General features: G+C 55.5%; 2 protein-coding genes across 11 annotated transcripts; both read left to right on the forward strand.

Moving 5' to 3' along the window:
- The first annotated feature begins 62 nt into the window (after positions 1-62).
- Positions 63-11,589, forward strand: ogdha (oxoglutarate dehydrogenase a). 4 transcript variants are annotated; one of them, XM_058072125.1, is made up of 24 exons: positions 63-213; positions 1,123-1,477; positions 3,516-3,692; positions 4,792-4,885; positions 5,749-5,787; positions 7,130-7,245; positions 7,309-7,463; positions 7,537-7,683; positions 7,779-7,869; positions 7,939-8,118; positions 8,184-8,312; positions 8,377-8,556; positions 8,629-8,781; positions 8,846-8,948; positions 9,022-9,150; positions 9,227-9,377; positions 9,437-9,564; positions 9,639-9,817; positions 9,889-9,960; positions 10,029-10,154; positions 10,320-10,392; positions 10,479-10,645; positions 10,719-10,873; positions 10,991-11,589. In XM_058072125.1, exons 2-24 carry the CDS (start codon positions 1,247-1,249, stop codon positions 11,109-11,111), a joined length of 3,096 nt encoding a protein of 1,031 aa, XP_057928108.1. In that variant the 5' UTR covers positions 63-213; positions 1,123-1,246; the 3' UTR covers positions 11,112-11,589. The 4 variants fall into 4 exon arrangements, with proteins under 4 accessions (XP_057928108.1, XP_057928111.1, XP_057928110.1 ...); XM_058072128.1 differs by lacking the exon at positions 4,792-4,885 and adding an exon at positions 5,138-5,240; XM_058072127.1 differs by lacking the exon at positions 5,749-5,787.
- A 227-nt stretch (positions 11,590-11,816) lies between these two features.
- Positions 11,817-17,489, forward strand: LOC131128830 (zinc finger MIZ domain-containing protein 2-like). 7 transcript variants are annotated; one of them, XM_058072132.1, is made up of 20 exons: positions 11,817-12,261; positions 12,943-13,003; positions 13,075-13,189; positions 13,251-13,459; positions 13,527-13,683; positions 13,753-13,974; positions 14,203-14,341; positions 14,413-14,516; positions 14,586-14,654; positions 14,726-14,882; positions 14,956-15,097; positions 15,244-15,523; positions 15,614-15,716; positions 15,793-15,950; positions 16,019-16,086; positions 16,168-16,236; positions 16,304-16,587; positions 16,646-16,824; positions 16,891-17,004; positions 17,074-17,489. In XM_058072132.1, the coding sequence occupies exons 2-20, from the start codon at positions 12,954-12,956 to the stop codon at positions 17,182-17,184; spliced, it is 2,730 nt and encodes a 909-aa protein (XP_057928115.1). In that variant the 5' UTR covers positions 11,817-12,261; positions 12,943-12,953; the 3' UTR covers positions 17,185-17,489. The 7 variants fall into 7 exon arrangements, with proteins under 7 accessions (XP_057928115.1, XP_057928119.1, XP_057928112.1 ...); XM_058072136.1 differs by having other exon boundaries at positions 14,203-14,332; XM_058072129.1 differs by having other exon boundaries at positions 11,818-12,261; positions 14,583-14,654.
- The last annotated feature ends 365 nt before the right edge of the window (positions 17,490-17,854 follow it).

The following is a 17,854-nucleotide window of genomic DNA, read 5'->3' on the forward strand; positions in this document are numbered from 1 at the left end:
ATTGATTTTCAATCCCAACCGGCCTGGTCCTTTCATTTAGAGCAGCGCAACTATTTCGGTAAAACCGCTGCTCAAGGACGAGGTGTCGTCACTTCCGCCGCGGCCTCGCTTTCACACTCGGGGCGGCGGGGTGTCATTCATGTGCCGGGAGTGTCGAAGAAGGGCGTCCGGGCTGCCGGCAGAGAAGGGAGTCGCTCCGCAGCCTTTCTTGAGGTCAGTAACCGGTCCTGCGTGACCGCTTCTCTGCTAAATCCACATCCGGTGGCAGTTTGAAGCCAATTTATCATCCGTTCTCGCAAATTGGAGCAAGACAAAAGCTTGTTAGCATGTTAGCATGCCTGCTAGCTCGGGCGCCGTGAGGAGACACAACGTCACCAACCTTGACACCATACGCACTCTTACCCGCATGTATGCTAACAAGCTAACGTTCATCTACTGATTTAAAGGCTTTGGGCGACAAGCGTTAGCAATGTTAGCTCCTCACAAAAGTGGCGATTCAATAAAGTCGAAAGTACAAGCTAGCCGGCTAATTACATAACCCGTGAGCTTCTAGCTAGTAAAACCTCGGTGTAGTGTTTGGAGTGAAATTGTTCTATTATGTTGATACCTTTGGCTTTGGCCACAGGTAAAGGCGTGTTTTGTTTTTTAATATTGTTTTAGTACGGACGATCTCGGCATTTGGGCTTGGATATCTGATTGACAGCCGCCCTGCCCATTGGGGAAGCGCTAAGGTCTATTTTTAGGCGGGATTCCAAGGCTGGCAGGCCAATGAGGAGGGAGCTCTCATGACGGGGCGGGACCAGCGCAGCAGCATGAAGGCTGGGTGTTTTGTTAGTGGGGAGAGTGAACAAGGTCAAAACTTGTTCTGCTGCTCTGCTACTTTCCTCGCCATCTTCTTCTGGATGGATCTTTATGACGGCGTACATGCCTCTTCATAAACAAATTATTTAAACAAAAAAACATTTTTTGTCATGATTTCTAACTTTTTTACTTGTATGGGAGACACCATGACAGCTGAGTTGGTTGACTTGAGTTGACGGCGCCCCCTGCCGGCACGTGACGGTGCCGTGTGACTTGATGTTTGTTGCTAGCATGCCAACATGTCTGCTGTCCCCACCACAGGGTCTCTCCGTGGACACAAAGTGAGTCTTCGTCGTCGGCCGCCATCCGTCACTCTGACCTTGAGGACGCCCCCGCCTTTTTTGAACTGAGCGCCTCGGTGCGTGTGCCAGCTTAAGGACTTCTTATGCATCGATTAAGGACTTGTGCGGCGCGCTTGCGCCCGCTCACGGCCTCGCAGGCGGCTCAGACTGTTGGCCGGCAGCAGCCGATCACAGCCGCCTCCACAAGGACGTTTCAGCCAATCAGGTGTTACACAGCGCCTGTGGCCTCCGAGCCCTTTCTGAACGGAACCAGTTCCAACTATGTGGAGGAGATGTACTACGCCTGGCTGGAGAACCCCAAGAGTGTACACAAGGTGAGCCGCTGTGGCGCCCTCTGCTGGAGGAAACCATCTGTGCTTTCACCTTTGACCCTCCGCTTGGCTAATGATAGCAGCAGAGTCCCATGACTGAGCAAGCATGCAAACATCGTGCGGGACCCCCAGGTGGCTTGGGAATAGAAATCACGTGTTTGATGGCCCATTTGATCAAGTGTAAAAAGAAGTCAACTTCCTGTTTATATTCTTCCTCTTATTTGGCCGTAAACAGACGTGAACCACATGAAAGGCCAACACACGCCCGATGGAGTACATTATTTATTGTGTACATAGTAAGTAGTACATTAATTATTGTGTACATAGTAAGTAGTACATTAATTATTGGGTACATAGTAAGTAGTACATTAATTATTGGGTACATAGTAAGTAGTACATTAATTATTGGGTACATAGTAAGTAGTACATTAATTATTGTGTACATAGTAAGTAGTACATTATTTATTGTGTACATAGTAAGTAGTACATTAATTATTGGGTACATAGTAAGTAGTACATTATTTATTGTGTACATAGTAAGTAGTACATTATTGGGTACATAGTAAGTAGTACATTAATTATTGTGTACATAGTAAGTAGTACATTATTTATTGGGTACATAGTAAGTAGTACATTATTTATTGTGTACATAGTAAGTAGTACATTATTGGGTACATAGTAAGTAGTACATTAATTATTGTGTACATAGTAAGTAGTACATTAATTATTGGGTACATAGTAAGTAGTACATTATTTATTGTGTACATAGTAAGTAGTACATTTATTGTGTACATAGTAAGTAGTACATTAATTATTGTGTACATAGTAAGTAGTACATTAATTATTGGGTACATAGTAAGTAGTACATTATTTATTGTGTACATAGTAAGTAGTACATTATTTATTGGGTACATAGTAAGTAGTACATTATTTATTGTGTACATAGTAAGTAGTACATTATTTATTGTGTACATAGTAAGTAGTACATTAATTATTGTGTACATAGTAAGTAGTACATTAATTATTGTGTACATAGTAAGTAGTACATTAATTATTGTGTACATAGTAAGTAGTACATTAATTATTGGGTACATAGTAAGTAGTACATTATTTATTGTGTACATAGTAAGTTGTACATTATTTATTGTGTACATAGTAAGTAGTACATTATTTATTGTGTACATAGTAAGTAGTACATTAATTATTGGGTACATAGTAAGTAGTACATTATTTATTGTGTACATAGTAAGTAGTACATTATTTATTGGGTACATAGTAAGTAGTACATTATTTATTGTGTACATAGTAAGTAGTACATTATTTATTGTGTACATAGTAAGTAGTACATTAATTATTGTGTACATAGTAAGTAGTACATTAATTATTGTGTACATAGTAAGTAGTACATTAATTATTGTGTACATAGTAAGTAGTACATTAATTATTGGGTACATAGTAAGTAGTACATTATTTATTGTGTACATAGTAAGTTGTACATTATTTATTGTGTACATAGTAAGTTGTACATTATTTATTGTGTACATAGTAAGTAGTACATTATTTATTGTGTACATAGTAAGTAGTACATTATTTATTGTGTACATAGTAGTACATTAATTGTGTACACCACCTGCGGGGTGCCTGGACGACCTGGTCTTGGGCGGCCAAATCCGGTTCTCTTGTGGGGAAGGAGTCTTAGCTCGTGTGAGAGGTTGAGACATGTTTGGGTTCTGGAACCAAACCCCTTGCGAGAGGAGGGGGAGGGGGTGAACTGATTTAGGGTTTATTAATAGCCCCCCATGAAGGAGAGGGTCACTTCCCTATGTCTTTGGTCTTTGGTGTGTACGCGGCCCTGACGGGTACAGGTAGGCCAAGAGGTCAGTATAAGGCCTGATCACGCCTCAGCTTCTCCCCGGTGGGGCTGGAAGAGGTGGGCGGCTCGTGGTGGTGTTGATGGGCTGAAGCAGTGTAGCGTGAAGCAGCTGATGGGGGGGAAAAAAAAGAGCGTGCTGAAATCCATCTGCCTTTTTGTCCCTTGCAGTCGTGGGATGTGTTTTTCCGAAACGCTAATGCCGGTGCTCCTCCCGGCGCCGCCTACCAGTCTCCTCTGGGTCTGACTGCCGCTCCGCAACTCTCCTCTCTGGTTGGATCTCAGCCCAACGTGGAAAAGCTGGTGGAAGACCACCTGGCTGTGCAGTCCCTGATCAGGGCCTATCAGGTATACACACGCTTAGCTAGGCCTTCATCCTATACACGAGCATGTCCTAGCATGCTAACGCATCCATCAATGAGATATGATCTAAGGTATGGTCTATGTGGCGGGGCCATGAACACACCACGCACTCTCCTGGGGGGCACCACAGCCTCACACCATCATTCATACCTCTATCTTCATACACGCTGCAACCTCCAAAGTCAAACTTCACTTCCTATCTTTAGCACAGCAAATCATACAGCTAACGTCAACACTCTGGGGGACCTATACACCACGGGTGTCCTAGCCTAAACACTCTGGGGGGCCTATACACCACGGGTGTCCTAGCCTAAACACTCTGGGGGGCCTATACACCACGGGTGTCCTAGCCTAAACACTCTGGGGGGCCTATACACCACGGGTGTCCTAGCCTAAACACTCTGGGGGGCCTATACACCACGGGTGTCCTAGCCTAAACACTCTGGGGGGCCTATACACCACGGGTGTCCTAGCCTAAACACTCTGGGGGGCCTATACACCACGGGTGTCCTAGCCTAAACACTCTGGGGGACCTATACACCACGGGTGTCCTAGCCTAAACACTCTGGGGGGCCTATACACCACGGGTGTCCTAGCCTAAACACTCTGGGGGGGCCTATACACCACGGGTGTCCTAGCCTAAACACTCTGGGGGGGCCTATACACCACGGGCGCCATTTAGTACATTGGCCATTCCTTTCCATACAGGCCAACTATGGAAAGGGAAGACTTGGGATTTGGGAATGTTTCTTTTAGGGCTGAAGCGTCCCAATGACGTGCATCGTTAGCTAGCTCATACGAACTCCTTTTCTCGCATTCTAATGCCCAGACCAGACAAATGTGCACTTCCTCTTCTTCTTTCCTGGTTCTTTTTGTGTTTCCATCTGTAACTGTGAGGAACCACCACCGCCCCCTTGTGGTCCGAGTCCTGTACCACGGCTGACATGGAATGTTTAGCTCACATGTGGACCAGCACCTACTGTCCATCCACAGCAGGTTCCATGCCAGCTTTGCTGTAACGGTGTGTGTGTGTGTGTGTGTGTGTGTGTGTGTGTACGTCCACGTGCGTTGTGTGTGCGTGCAGGTCATGGGGCATCACAATGCCCACTTGGACCCTCTGGGAATCAGCTGTGTGAATTTTGATGATGCTCCAGTCAGTAGCGGCTTCCAGGATGTTGGTGAGAGAAAACAAGTTGTTCCTGCTTGGTGTGCTAACATTGCTTCTCCCCCCCCCCCGACCCCCCCTGACCCCACCCCTCCATCCTCTTCATCCTTGCTGCTCTTCTTCTTCTGCTTGTCATCTCCTACGCTTCCCGTTTCCTTGTGTTTGCTTCCAACTGGGTCACTGTCGTCTTTGTCCTCACGTGGTCACCCCCACCCCACCCCCCACCCACTCCATCCCGGGTGGGCTCTGTCCTCGTTCCCTGTAGATCCGCGGGCACCATGTGGCCCAGTTGGACCCGCTCGGCATCATGGACGCTGATCTGGACTCGTGCGTCCCCACTGACATTATCACGTCCTCCGACAAGCTGGGTGAGGAGCAAACGTCTCAGACTCCTCCTCCTCCTGCTCTTCCTCGCTTGGCGCGCCCCCCCTCCTGCTCCACCGCTTCCACAACGTTCTGACGGCGTTGCTCGTGTGCTTTGAGGAAGGTGGCGATGTGTTTGTGGGCACTGAAAAGGTCCCGAGAAGAAGTTTAGATGCCAGGACCTCGGGTCGCTTCTGGCCGGCTTGGAATATCACCTGGGCTTCCAGCTGTCGCAGCAGAGCCATGGAGGGACGGAGGAGACGGGTGTGGTGCACGTGGGGGGAGATGTTTGCCAGCAGGGTGGAAGTTGAGGACATGAAGGTGTCAGGTGTCTCCTCCTCCTCCTCCTGTCTTGTTTGCCAGTAGCATCGCTCGCCGCTAATTAGCTTAGCCCAGCTGAGCTGCAGGAATTAGTCTCATCCCCGCTGACCTCGGCATGGCGTCCATCCTCCCTCAGGACGAGCAGGTGACTAACTCTGTGGATGTTTCCTCCCCCTTTTGCCGCCCGTCCAGACACCGTCAAGGAGCGGCTGCAGGTCCTCACGGTGGGAGGTACGGCGAGGAAGCGGTAGCGTAGCCGTCTTGGTGTTGCTCGCTTGTGTGCGCCGGGCTTCCTGCCGCAACCCTTCCTCGGGGGTGTCCAAACCATGAACTTCCACCTCGCCGTTGGAGGTGGAATGTGAAAAGAAAAGACGTGGTGAGGAGAACGGAAAGGAGCGCCGTCCTCCAGGCGCGGTTAGGCAGGGTGCGCGTGCGCATGCAGCCGATGCCGCCATCACGTTGACCCGTCCCTCAGTGCAGCATCACGCCATCATGTGCGAGTATCGCCACGTCACGCCTTGGATCCCCTGCCTCTCGCCCCAAGTCAGCTGGGCTCGGCTCCAGCATACCCCGTGACCCTAAGGACGATAAGCGGCATAGAAAACTTGGATGCAAGATGGTGGCGTAAATGAACCGGACGCTAAAGAAGCCGTAGCGGTTAGCGTTGTGTACTTTGGAGCGGGCGCCTCGGGTCGGAATCTCCACGAGTCAGCATCATCGGGATTCGTCAGGAAGGGCTAAACCAAAAATCAGTATGCGGGTCCAAAAGATCCGCTGTGGCGACTCTGTAATCAGGACAAAAACAAAAAGAACCAAACAAGCCGGCGAGCGCAAGCTAAGGCTAAATGGTTGTTAACCAAAATAGACACTAACCGGGGCAGATGTTAACCAAGGCACCACTGTAATGTTATGACTTCATTGCCTTAATGATTGGACTTGTTGGGTTATTTAGCTGTTATTTAATAGAATGTGGGGAGGGCAGGTCGTGCCCCCCCCAGGCTGGTGTTGGACACCCCTGTCGTAGGTGCTTAGCGTATCAGAGGTGATGTGTGGTACTGCGTTAGCAGGAAGTGCGTATCCAATAGAAAGTAGCGCGTGTGTGTGTGTGTGAAGGAAGCTCCTGTAGGAAAGTGATGACGCCGACCCCCGACCCCCCCTAGTCGGCTAGCTGCTAGCGGCTGCTGCTGTTGTGTGGGTCACATGACCGTGCAGGAGCTCCTCATCAGGCCAGCCGGGGACGCCGTAGCGCCCCCTCCAGGCTACACGTCATTCTGCTCATGCAATGCCCCCCCCCCCCCCACCCCCGCTTGACTTTTCAATATGACATATGATGACCTGATTTATGGCCGCCACATGAAGCATAGCAGCTTCTACAAGCTGGGATGGAAGCAGAAGGATAGGAAGACTATGGAAGCATGGCGTGATGATGGCACTATCTTCACTGATGACCACCACCCCCCGCCCGCTGGGACCCCCACCACCATCGTGTGTCCTGTGTGGTGTGATGGATGTCTCCTGCTCTTCCTCCCATCACTGAGTGACATGTCTCCCCCCTCCCCCCCTCGACCCCCAGGCTTCTACGGGCTGGACGAGTCTGACCTGGAGAAAGTCTTCCGCCTGCCCACCACCACCTTCATTGGAGGTTCAGAGAGCGCTCTGCCCTTGAAGGAGATCATACGCCGACTGGAGGTGAGCGCTGTTAGCATTAGCATGAAGGAGTGCAGTGGCTAACGTTAGCTTGTGCTGGTGCAGATGGCGTACTGCCAGCACATCGGCGTGGAGTTCATGTTCATCAACGACCTGGACCAGTGCCAGTGGATCCGCCAGAAGTTTGAGACGCCGGGCGTGATGCAGTTCACCCTGGAAGAGAAGAGGACTCTGCTGGCCCGCATGGTCCGCTCCACCAGGTGGGCCCCGCCTGCGGCTGAGCCGCCCCGCGGGCCGCCCAAATAACGCCGGTTCCCGTGTGTGCACGTGCAGGTTCGAGGAGTTCCTGCAGAAGAAATGGTCGGCTGAGAAGCGCTTCGGCTTGGAGGGGTGCGAGTCCCTCATCCCGTCTCTGAAAACCATCATCGACGTGTCCTCTGCCAGCGGCGTGGAGTACGTCATCATGGGCATGCCTCACAGGTAACGCACGCACACGCCGACCCCGCGCCGACCCCGCGCCGACCCCACGCCGACCCCACGCCGACCCCATGCCAACCCCATGCCTCCCTCCTTAGGGGTCGCCTGAACGTGCTGGCCAATGTGATCCGGAAGGAGCTGGAGCAGATCTTCTGTCAGTTTGACTCCAAACTGGAGGCGGCTGACGAGGTAGCCGCCATTTTCTTGTCGCCACAGTAACGGCAGCACACGCCACAGACCTGTTACTTCTCTCCCCAGGGCTCCGGCGACGTCAAGTACCACCTGGGAATGTACCACCGGAGGATCAACCGCGTGACGGACCGCAACATCACCTTGTCCCTGGTGGCCAACCCCTCCCACCTGGAGGCAGCAGACCCCGTGGTGCAGGGCAAGACCAAGGCGGAGCAGTTCTACTGCGGGGACAACGACGGGAACCGGGTGAGTCGCGCCTCGACTCCAGCCGCGACCGGAATCTGACGCCTGGCGCTCCGCTCCGTGCGCAGGTGATGTCCATCCTGCTCCACGGGGACGCGGCGTTTGCGGGTCAGGGCATCGTCTACGAGACCTTCCATCTGTCCGACCTCCCTTCCTACACCACCCACGGCACCGTGCACGTCGTGGTCAACAACCAGGTGAGCGCCCCGGGAGGGAGGAGCCGCCGAACAGCGTCCCAACTTTTCCACTTCCTGTTTGCAGATCGGGTTCACCACCGACCCGCGTATGGCGCGCTCGTCCCCGTATCCAACCGATGTGGCCCGAGTGGTCAACGCCCCCATCTTCCACGTCAACGCCGACGACCCGGAGGCCGTCATGTACGTGTGCAAGGTGGCGGCCGAGTGGCGTGCCACCTTCCACAAGGACGTGGTGGTGGACCTGGTCAGTGCTCACGCCGTCACGACTGGCGGGACGCCGCCCTGGCGCCGCCACTGACCGCCACCGTGTGTGCAGGTCTGCTACCGCCGAATGGGCCACAACGAGATGGACGAGCCCATGTTCACCCAGCCGCTCATGTACAAGCAGATCAAGAAGCAGAAGCCCGTCCTGCAGAAGTACGCCGAGAAACTCATCTCAGACGGAACCGTGACCCGCCAGGAGTACGAGGTACCGCCAGAACCCCATGGGTCCGTTTGCCCGCAAAGCTCTGATGCTGAATGTCGCTCGGCAGGAGGAAATCGCCAAGTATGACAGGATTTGCGAGGAGGCGTACGCTCGCTCCAAGGATGAGAAGATCCTGCACATCAAACACTGGCTGGACTCGCCGTGGCCCGGTGAGGAGCATCGCGAGCGGAACCACGGCCATCACGCCACTGGACCAAGACCTTCTGTCTCTTCCATCTGCAGGTTTCTTCACTCTGGATGGACAGCCCAAGTCTATGAGCTGCCCCTCCACCGGCCTGACCGAGGAGAACCTGAACCACATCGGACAAGTGGCCTCATCCGTCCCTGTGGAGGACTTTACCATCCACGGAGGTCGGCATGCATCTTTGTCTCCAAAAGTCCGGACTTTCAGTGACCTCACCTGCTCACGTGATTCACGGTCTTCCAGGACTGAGTCGTATCCTGAAGAGCCGTGGAGAGATGGTGCGGAACCGGACCGTGGACTGGGCTCTGGGAGAGTACATGGCCTTCGGGTCTCTGCTGAAGGAGGGGATCCACGTGCGGCTGTCGGGCCAGGACGTGGAGCGTGGGACGTTCAGGTACGTGAAGTCAGGAGATGCCGCAAGGTTCCCGTGTGTGACGTGCCGCCTGCCTGCAGCCACCGCCACCACGTCCTCCACGACCAGAACGTGGACAAGCGGATCTGCATTCCCATGAACCACATGGCTCCCGACCAGGCGCCTTACACCGTCTGCAACAGCTCCCTGTCGGAGTACGGCGTCCTGGGTCAGTCCCCGGTGCACTTCCTGTCTGCCGCTCCCGCGCTTCCTGTCCATGTAACGCGTTTTTGCTGCGGTCAGGCTTCGAGTTGGGCTTTGCCATGGCGAGCCCCAACGCGCTCATCCTGTGGGAGGCGCAGTTTGGCGACTTCCACAACACGGCCCAGTGCATCATCGACCAGTTCATCTGCCCCGGCCAGGCCAAGTGGGTCCGCCAGAACGGCATCGTGCTGCTGCTGCCCCACGGCATGGAGGGCATGGTGAGATAGCTCCGCCCCCGCTAAGAGTCGCCGCCGCGGCCGCCGCTCTGACCCCCCCCACTCATCCACAGGGTCCGGAACATTCTTCCGCTCGACCGGAGAGGTTCCTCCAGATGTGCAACGACGACCCCGACGTGATGCCGGTAAGAGACGGTGCCGACCCCCCCCCCTGCAGATAAGCGATGCCAACCCCCCCCTGCTCCTCTCTCAGAACATCGGCGACGACTTTGCCGTGCAGCAGCTGTACGACTGCAACTGGATCGTGGTCAACTGCTCCACGCCCGGGAACTACTTCCACGTCGTGCGCCGGCAGATCCTCCTCCCCTTCAGGAAGCCGGTGAGATGCTTGCATGAGACCCCGCCCCCTGAGCCGCGCTGACGTTATGGACCAAAGATGGCAATGATGCGTGCATGTGGTCTAAGAGGAGGACGCCTTCGTGCTCATGGAGGGGAACCCAAGCCCACTCCACAGCCTGTGATGTCATTTCCTGTTTCTCTGCAGCTTATCGTCTTCACTCCCAAGTCCCTGCTGCGCCACCCAGAGGCCAGATCCAGTTTTGACGAGATGCTGCCAGGTGGGGGGGGGGCCTTCCGCTCTACTGGGTGCAGCTTCAGCTCCGCCCACTTCTCAACCTTCCTTCCTCCCCTTGGTTTCGTGCAGGAACCCACTTCCAGAGGCTGATCCCAGAAGGCGGCGCTGGCCCCTCGGAATGTCCGGACAAGGTGAAGAGGTTGATCTTCTGCACAGGGAAGGTCTACTACGAGCTGACCAAAGAGAGGAAGAGCCGCGGAATGGAGGGAACAGTCGCCATCGCACGCATGGAGCAGGTACCGCCGCGCCCGGCCTCCAACCTGCTCCACCGCGCCGAGAAACGCTCACGGCTTCTCTCCTCGCCTCCAGCTGTCCCCCTTCCCCTTCGACCAGGTGAAGGCGGAGTCTGAGCGCTTCGCCAATGCCGACCTGGTGTGGTGTCAAGAAGAGCACAAGAACCAGGGCTACTACGACTACGTCAAACCTCGCATCAGGACCACCATCCAGAGAGCCAAGCCCGTCTGGTAACCCTGCCATCGTCATGGCAACGTTTTACGCTTTTGTCTCGTAATCGGGTTTATCGTTTGTCACCACCTCCGCTACAGCCAACGTGTGACCTTTGACCTGTGTGTGTGTGCCAGGTACGCGGGGCGCGGTCCGGCGGCGGCTCCGGCCACGGGAAACAAGAACACTCACCTGATGGAGCTGCGGCGCTTCCTGGACACGGCCTTTGACCTGGAAGCTTTCAAGGATCAGCAGTAGTCCTGTGACCTCTGACCCTGCCGCAAACGTTGGACCCTACCGCCCCTGCACACGCACACGTGCTTTTTTTCATCATCCTAATTGGCACCGCCTTTTAATGATCATGCTTTTTATTGGCCGCCACATCAGCGACAAAGGAACCCTCCCTCTTCATCATCCTCCACGCGGGGTCAAAGGTCCTTCTGGTTTTACTCCATGCTGGTTAGCATTAGCACTGTTTGCCTTTCAGCAGGTCCTTAGTCGTCACGGCAACGCCACATTTGTTTGTGATTAGAGGAAGCCGGCGCGCTTGTCACGTGCCAAAGGACCGCACTCGGTCCAGATGGTGAAAGTTGTCCCTGCGGAAGTGACGACGGCAGAAGACGAGGTCCGCGCGTGGAGCTCCTGTGAGACAAACAGTCATTTATTTATTTTCCTAGCGGGGATGGAAGCCTCTCTTCCGTGTTTTTGCTTCAGTCAATAAAGATTTCTTTATGTACGCCAAACGTCTTTCAGTTGCTTCTCTCCTCTGACGAGATGTTCATGGAGAACATGGTTGCCCTTCCACGGAGGCATCATCCCCTTAGGAGTGTTTATGTGAGACCTAATGACAATGATCACCTCAGGAAAACCATTTCCCTAGAGTGTTCCCAGCAGGACTGTTGGACTAGTGGACGTACTGTTCCCAGTGTTCCCAGCGTGGACGATGAAGATGATTCGTGTCTGACACCCCCGCCCCCTCCCTCCCTCCCTCCCTCTTGTGTCAGACGGCCGTCCTCTTTTTCTCCGTCTCGGCCACGGCGACGATGCGGAACAGGGCCACGGACAAGCCGCCAGTGTCCGTACGAGCTGCGTGTCGTGGTCGTGGGTGGTCGCTGAGCCGCGGGGCTGCGGGTGATGGTGGCGTCTACTGACGCCGGATAGTCGACGCAGAGGCCGGCGGCGCGCTGGACTTGACTGGCCGGAGCCTGGAGGAGGCGAACCCGGAGCTCCGAGGCGAATCTGGGCTTCTGCGGAAGATTGTTTGTGGATATTTGGGGACGTGTTTGAACAGGTAGTCCCGCCTGTAGGGGCTAATTACTGCCTTTTGCTTCTTGATGCCCCGGAGGCCCGGAGGAGCACAGAACACGGAGCCCGGCAGCGGGGCTTGTTCGGCGAGGAGGTAGAGGAGGTAAGTCGGCCGCCGGATGAACCTTTTGTAGCGTCGTTATGTTTGCTTTTATTCGGTGAACGACACGCAGTGTTGAGTCGAAACACCAGTACAACAATACGGTGTGTTGGTAGGAGACATTAGCCGGGGCTAACTGTTAGCATCGTAACATTCCATTGTCACTCAGTCAAGCTAACAGCTGTGAATGGACGGCTGGTGAGAGACGGAGTTAAAACAACGTCATTATGAGTTAAAGTGTGTTTAAACGTTTAAACGTCATCGTGGTGGATGAGATGCCGGGTTCAACAACATAGTCCGGCACTTTAGTGTGTTGACTCGCCTAACGCGGAGCAGGCAGCTGTTAGCATTAGCATTAGCTTATGGCCACAGCCTAAAATGTCTAGGTTAGCCCCCTTCAGGCAACCCTAATAAGTGTATTGTTTGGGACGTGACGTCATCACACGACTTTGTGTCACGTGACCTTGTTAGCTAGGTAGAAAGTGAACATGATTGTGTTGTTGAGCAGCAACATCACTTGTGTGGGATCACCTGGACACGCCCCTCGAAGATTACGTCATACATGTGACGTTCAAAAACTGAGGCGACTTCTCATTGGCTGCACTGTCAGCCACACGTGGTCACCTTTTGCTAGAATGGCCATGTTGACCCCCTCTTTGTTACATCACCTTGTCCTCCACACAGGCTCCGCCCACATGAATCCTCTCAATCAGATGAAGGCTGGACTGTCCGGCAACCCGCACAGGTACGCACGCACGCACACACACACGGCGCTGGCACCGCCCACACTGACCACACCCCCCCACGTGCTCTCAGTGAGGGCTCCTTCCCCTACGACCCCTCCAGCTGGCAGCAGCCCACCAATCAGCCTACAGGGTCCCTGTCTGTGGTGACCACGGTGTGGGGGGTCACCAACCCCTCGGCCAGCCAGGTATGACATCACACACACACACACACAAACACACACATAACACACCTTTTCTGTATGTCAGGGTCTGGGGGGAGGAGTGATGGGCCCCGGGGCCAACCAACCTGGGGGTCCCATGATGCAGGGCCCCGGGGGTGCCGGCATGGCAGGGGGTCCCGGGGGCTACATGGGCCAACAGAGCTATGGTGAGCCCACCAAGGCCTACCTGAACCAGGGCGTGTACGGCAGGCCCAGTGGGGGCTATGTTGGCGGGCCGGGGGGCTACGGGGGAAGGTGAGTATCTCATGCTGACCTGCGGACATTCACCAATGGCACCTGACCTCTGACTTTGTGTCCCCAGTTACCCCTCCAACCCCAGTGGCTCCAGAGGCACGGCCGACTTCACACAGGCCGCCGCCGCTGCCGTGGCGGCAGCCGCTGCTACGGCGACCGCGACCGCCACGGCAACTGTAGCCGCCATCCAGGAGAAACAAAACCAGGAAATGAACTACGGTCACGTGAGTGTGATGTCATCATGGCTGCCGTCACCTGAAGAACGTCACCTGACCTTTGCTCTTGCGTCTCAGATGGGCGGCCCCGCTTATAGTAACCAGTTCATGGCCCACTCCGTCCCCCGTGGAACCCCCACTATGGGACCTGGACCTGCCAGGGGCCCCACCTCCATGAGCCCCATGTATGGGCCCGGGGGAGGCACCCAGAGGGTCACGCAGCACCCAAACTATGCTCCCACATCACAGCAGGGTCAGTTGAGACCCCCGCAAGGCCTGAAGCGGGCCTACAACTCTGAGGTGAGTCGTGGGTGGCGTCCATCGTGGGTGTCAAAGTCCTGCCATGGGGGCCCGGACACTACAGGTGTTCCTTCTAGCACTGAAGCAGGAGATAGTAAGGATGGACCTCCTTTGGTTTGAGGGAAGGGGCGGGTCTACTAAATCACCTGCTGGAGGACCCCCTTGGATAGAACCCTGCAGCGCTCCGGCCCCCGGTCCACACATGTGATCTATGTCTTTCCCCCTCAGGTTTTCCCCGGAATGACTCAGCAATACGGCGTCCCTGTTGGTTTGGGTCCTGGCGGGGCTGCCGGTTCCATGCCCATTTCAGGTGCGGGCGGCCCACCCGGGGCCGGCTCGTACTCGCAGTACCACCCGGGTCAGCATGGTGACTAGCCGATGCTTCTGATTCGCTACTCGTGTAGCTTCCAGTCAATTTCCCATTTTTTTGACTTGCAGGGTCTGCCTCACAGAGGACAGGCTCCGCCCCCTCATACCAGAGTCATAAGATGCCCCTCCCCCAGTACCCCCCCTCCGGTCCCCCCAGCGCTCAGTACTACAAGGTGAGTGACGAGTGTGCACGTTGTGAGTCAGTGTGTGTTTGTGTGCGAGTGCTAGTGTTTGTGCAGCAGGAGCAGTTCAACGGTCAGACAGCAGGGGGCGCCGGCAGCCTTTACCAGTCCTTCAACCCGCCTTCTGGGGTAAGAGCCACTCGGCACTCAGAGATACCTGCGGAGGTAGGAAGTAACCATGTGACTGTGGTGCCGCCCAGCCGGGGCGAGGCTTGCCCGCTTATCCCAGCTCTCCGCTCCCCGGAAACCCGACTCCGCCCATCACGCCCAGCGGCTCCATGGCCCCCCCCTACATGTCGCCCGGCGCCGGCGACGTCAAACCCAACATGGCTGGCTTGGCTCCTCCCCCTGCCACAGGTACGCACCCTCTGTGCGCCGTGTGACCCGCCGGTGAACCTCGTGGTAATGCGGCCGACTTCCTGTCGGGCAGGTAACCCCAGCGACGACCTGCGGCTGACCTTCCCCGTGCGTGACGGCGTGGTCCTGGAGCCCTTCAGGTTGGAACACAACCTGGCGGTCAGCAACCACGTCTTCCAGCTCAAGGACTCCGTCTACAAAACACTCGTCATGAGGTGAGCACCCAACTTCCTCTTAGCCTTCACAATAAAGGCGCATGGCAATGTTTGAATCCGGGTCTGCATCCTACTGGGCCAGTAGCCTACCCGGTCTACCAAGGTGCTGTAGGTCCACCCTGATCTAGACTATCTGGTGTCTGTAGGCCGGACCTGGAGCTCCAGTTCAAGTGTTACCACCATGAGGACCGCCAGATGAACACAAACTGGCCCGCCTCCGTGCAGGTCTGGTCTTCATCCTCAGCTATCTCCGCTGTTGGTAGTAAGTGTAAACCCCGCCCCCTTCTCCCTCAGGTGAGCGTCAACGCCACGCCGCTCACCATTGAGCGCGGGGACAACAAAACGTCCCATAAGGCCCTGTACCTGAAGCAGGTGTGCCAGCCCGGCAGGAACACCATCCAGATCACCGTCACCGCCTGCTGCTGCGTAAGAACACCCCCGCTCACGCACGCACACGCCCTGCTTCGGGGGCGGCGCCGCTCACACCCGTGTCCCCCCGGTGTCTCCCCATCCCAGTCTCACCTGTTCCTGCTCCAGCTGGTCCATCGGCCGTCCGTGCGCTCGGTGCTGCAGGGCCTGATGAAGAAGAGGCTTCCCGCCGAGCACTGCGTCGCCAAGAGTGAGGCGCCTTCAAGCCCCGCCTCTTTGCCGCGGCGTCCTCGCTGACCGTACGTGCTTCTTGTGTTGCTTTCCAGTAAAAAGAAACTTCAGCAGCGGCTCCATTCCCGGGACCCCCGGCCTCAACGGGGAGGACGGCGTGGAGCAGACCGCCATCAGGGTCTTGCTCAAGTGTCCCATCACCTTCCGCCGCATCCAGCTGCCCGCCAGAGGCCACGACTGCAGACACGTGCAGGTCAGAGGCGGCGGGTCGGGTGCTTGAACCTCACGTTCTGTTTGTGTGACATCACTTCCTGTCTGCAGTGTTTTGACCTGGAGTCGTACCTGCAGCTCAACTGTGAGAGAGGAACGTGGCGTTGTCCTGTGTGCAAGTATGTACGTGCACGTGCACGCTCCCTTGCATTGCTTCAACCTGTGTGTGCGTGTGCATGTGCGTGTGTGCGTGTGTGCAGTAAGACGGCGCTGCTGGAGGGTCTGGAAGTGGACCAGTACATGCTGGGAATCCTCATCTACGTTCAGAAGTGAGTCGCATCACACCGGCCGTGTCTTTGTTTACAAAATCACATCCCTCACCTGCCCCCCCCCCAGCTCCGACTACGAGGAGATCACCATCGACCCGGCTTGTAGCTGGAAGCCGGTTCCCATCAAACCGGACCTGCACATCAAGGAGGAGTCGGACGGCCCGGCACTGAAACGCTGCCGGACACTGAGTCCCAGTCACATGGTGCTGCCCAGCGTCATGGAGATGATCGCCTCGCTGGGCCCCGCCCCTTCCTCCATCTCCTCCACGGCCACCGCTGCCGCCTCCCCCGTGCAGTACCCTTCTCTGTCGGCGGGGGGCGGTAGAAACACCCCCGACTTCTCTGGCCCAGGTACGCTCCTCTTTCCTGTACACCTGATGGATGAATGATGATGCTGTTCCTCCCCCAGCGCCATCGTATCCCGGGCAGCCCGCCGCCTTCTCCGACTTCAGCACCGGCGGTCCCGGGACTCCGGGGGTCGGGGGAGAGTTTTCCTCCCCGGGTCCGCCCCCCCTCTCCTACCAGTCGGAGTTGTCCAGTGTCCTCCTCACCCCCGACAAGCTGCCCCCCCACCCACTGACTGGACAGGTACGCTGGCACGCCCCCCCCTCAGATGTTGTCCCCGCATCTCACGGTGCTCCTCCTCTGCCGCAGCAGGGTCTCCATGGCAACCAAATGATGCAGCGGAGCCAGCAAAATCCTCGCCTCCACGCCGACGCCCCCTTCGGGTTGGGGACGGCCACGGAGGTTCCGGAGCCTTCTCTTGACGTGAGTGTGAGATGTCGGCGGTGCATTGTTGTCACGGTAACAGCATGCCCAACGTGTGTGCGTGTGCAGCTGCTTCCAGAATTGAGCAACCCGGACGAGCTGCTGTCCTACCTCGGACCCCCGGACCTCCCCAACAACAACAACAACGACGACCTGCTGTCCCTCTTTGAAAACAACTGAACTTCCTTTTTGTCTACGTGATGGTTTGCGCTCGTCAACGTGTGTTTTGTTGTGTGAAAGCTTCAAAAAACTCATCCCCAGACGTCCTGGACTCCACGTGTCCGTGAAGGCATCACCGGAAGTTGGTGGATTACTTTCCAGGCCTTCCAGTGCTGGAGTTGAAAGGTCTGCTTTCCGCATCCGTTAGCATACAAACCCCGCCTCCTCTGGAAGGAGGCAGCAGCAATGACAGGAAGTGGGCCCACCACACCAAGAGCATGCGGGGATCCTGCTGCCCTTCAAAATAAAATGATTGTGGGACAGCAGTTGGATGTGGACTTTATTTTGACAGACGCGTGTGACCAATCAGGGGGCAGGATCTTGTCATCTGATGATGGGTGTCCCGATAAAGACACGATTCCTTCCATGTGTTGCTGCAGGGGGAGGGGCGTCCATGCTAGCTACAGAAGCTAACCATGAAGGCTCTCTTGGATGACGTCACATTTCCCAGTTCGATCCAATAATTGCAAACTTGATGTTCGTCTTATAAAAGCTCTTTCAAGTGATGAAAAATAAAATGAATCATGATTTAGTAGTGAAAACATTCACTTCCTCTCTTAAACGTCTTGCAGATGACCGCGCCCTGTCCGCGTGAGCGCGCAGCACCGCCACCCCCCATTTCCTACCCGCG

The sequence above is a fragment of the Doryrhamphus excisus genome, chromosome 4 (assembly GCF_030265055.1).
Source record: "Doryrhamphus excisus isolate RoL2022-K1 chromosome 4, RoL_Dexc_1.0, whole genome shotgun sequence".
NCBI classification, from domain to species: domain Eukaryota; kingdom Metazoa; phylum Chordata; class Actinopteri; order Syngnathiformes; family Syngnathidae; genus Doryrhamphus; species Doryrhamphus excisus.

Excerpts from the sequence above, each read along its gene's own strand:
- ogdha (XM_058072128.1), top strand. The coding sequence starts at position 1,247 with ATGCATCGATTAAGGACTTGTGCGGCGCGCTTGCGCCCGCTCACGGCC. Across the intron at positions 9,565-9,638 it reads GTCGGAGTACGGCGTCCTGG|GCTTCGAGTTGGGCTTTGCC; the intron begins GTCAGTCCCCGG and ends TGCTGCGGTCAG. Across the intron at positions 10,393-10,478 it reads TTTTGACGAGATGCTGCCAG|GAACCCACTTCCAGAGGCTG; the intron begins GTGGGGGGGGGG and ends GGTTTCGTGCAG.
- LOC131128830 (XM_058072129.1), top strand. The coding sequence starts at position 12,954 with ATGAATCCTCTCAATCAGATGAAGGCTGGACTGTCCGGCAACCCGCAC. Across the intron at positions 13,460-13,526 it reads CCGGGGGGCTACGGGGGAAG|TTACCCCTCCAACCCCAGTG; the intron begins GTGAGTATCTCA and ends TTGTGTCCCCAG. Across the intron at positions 15,098-15,243 it reads TACAAAACACTCGTCATGAG|GCCGGACCTGGAGCTCCAGT; the intron begins GTGAGCACCCAA and ends TGGTGTCTGTAG.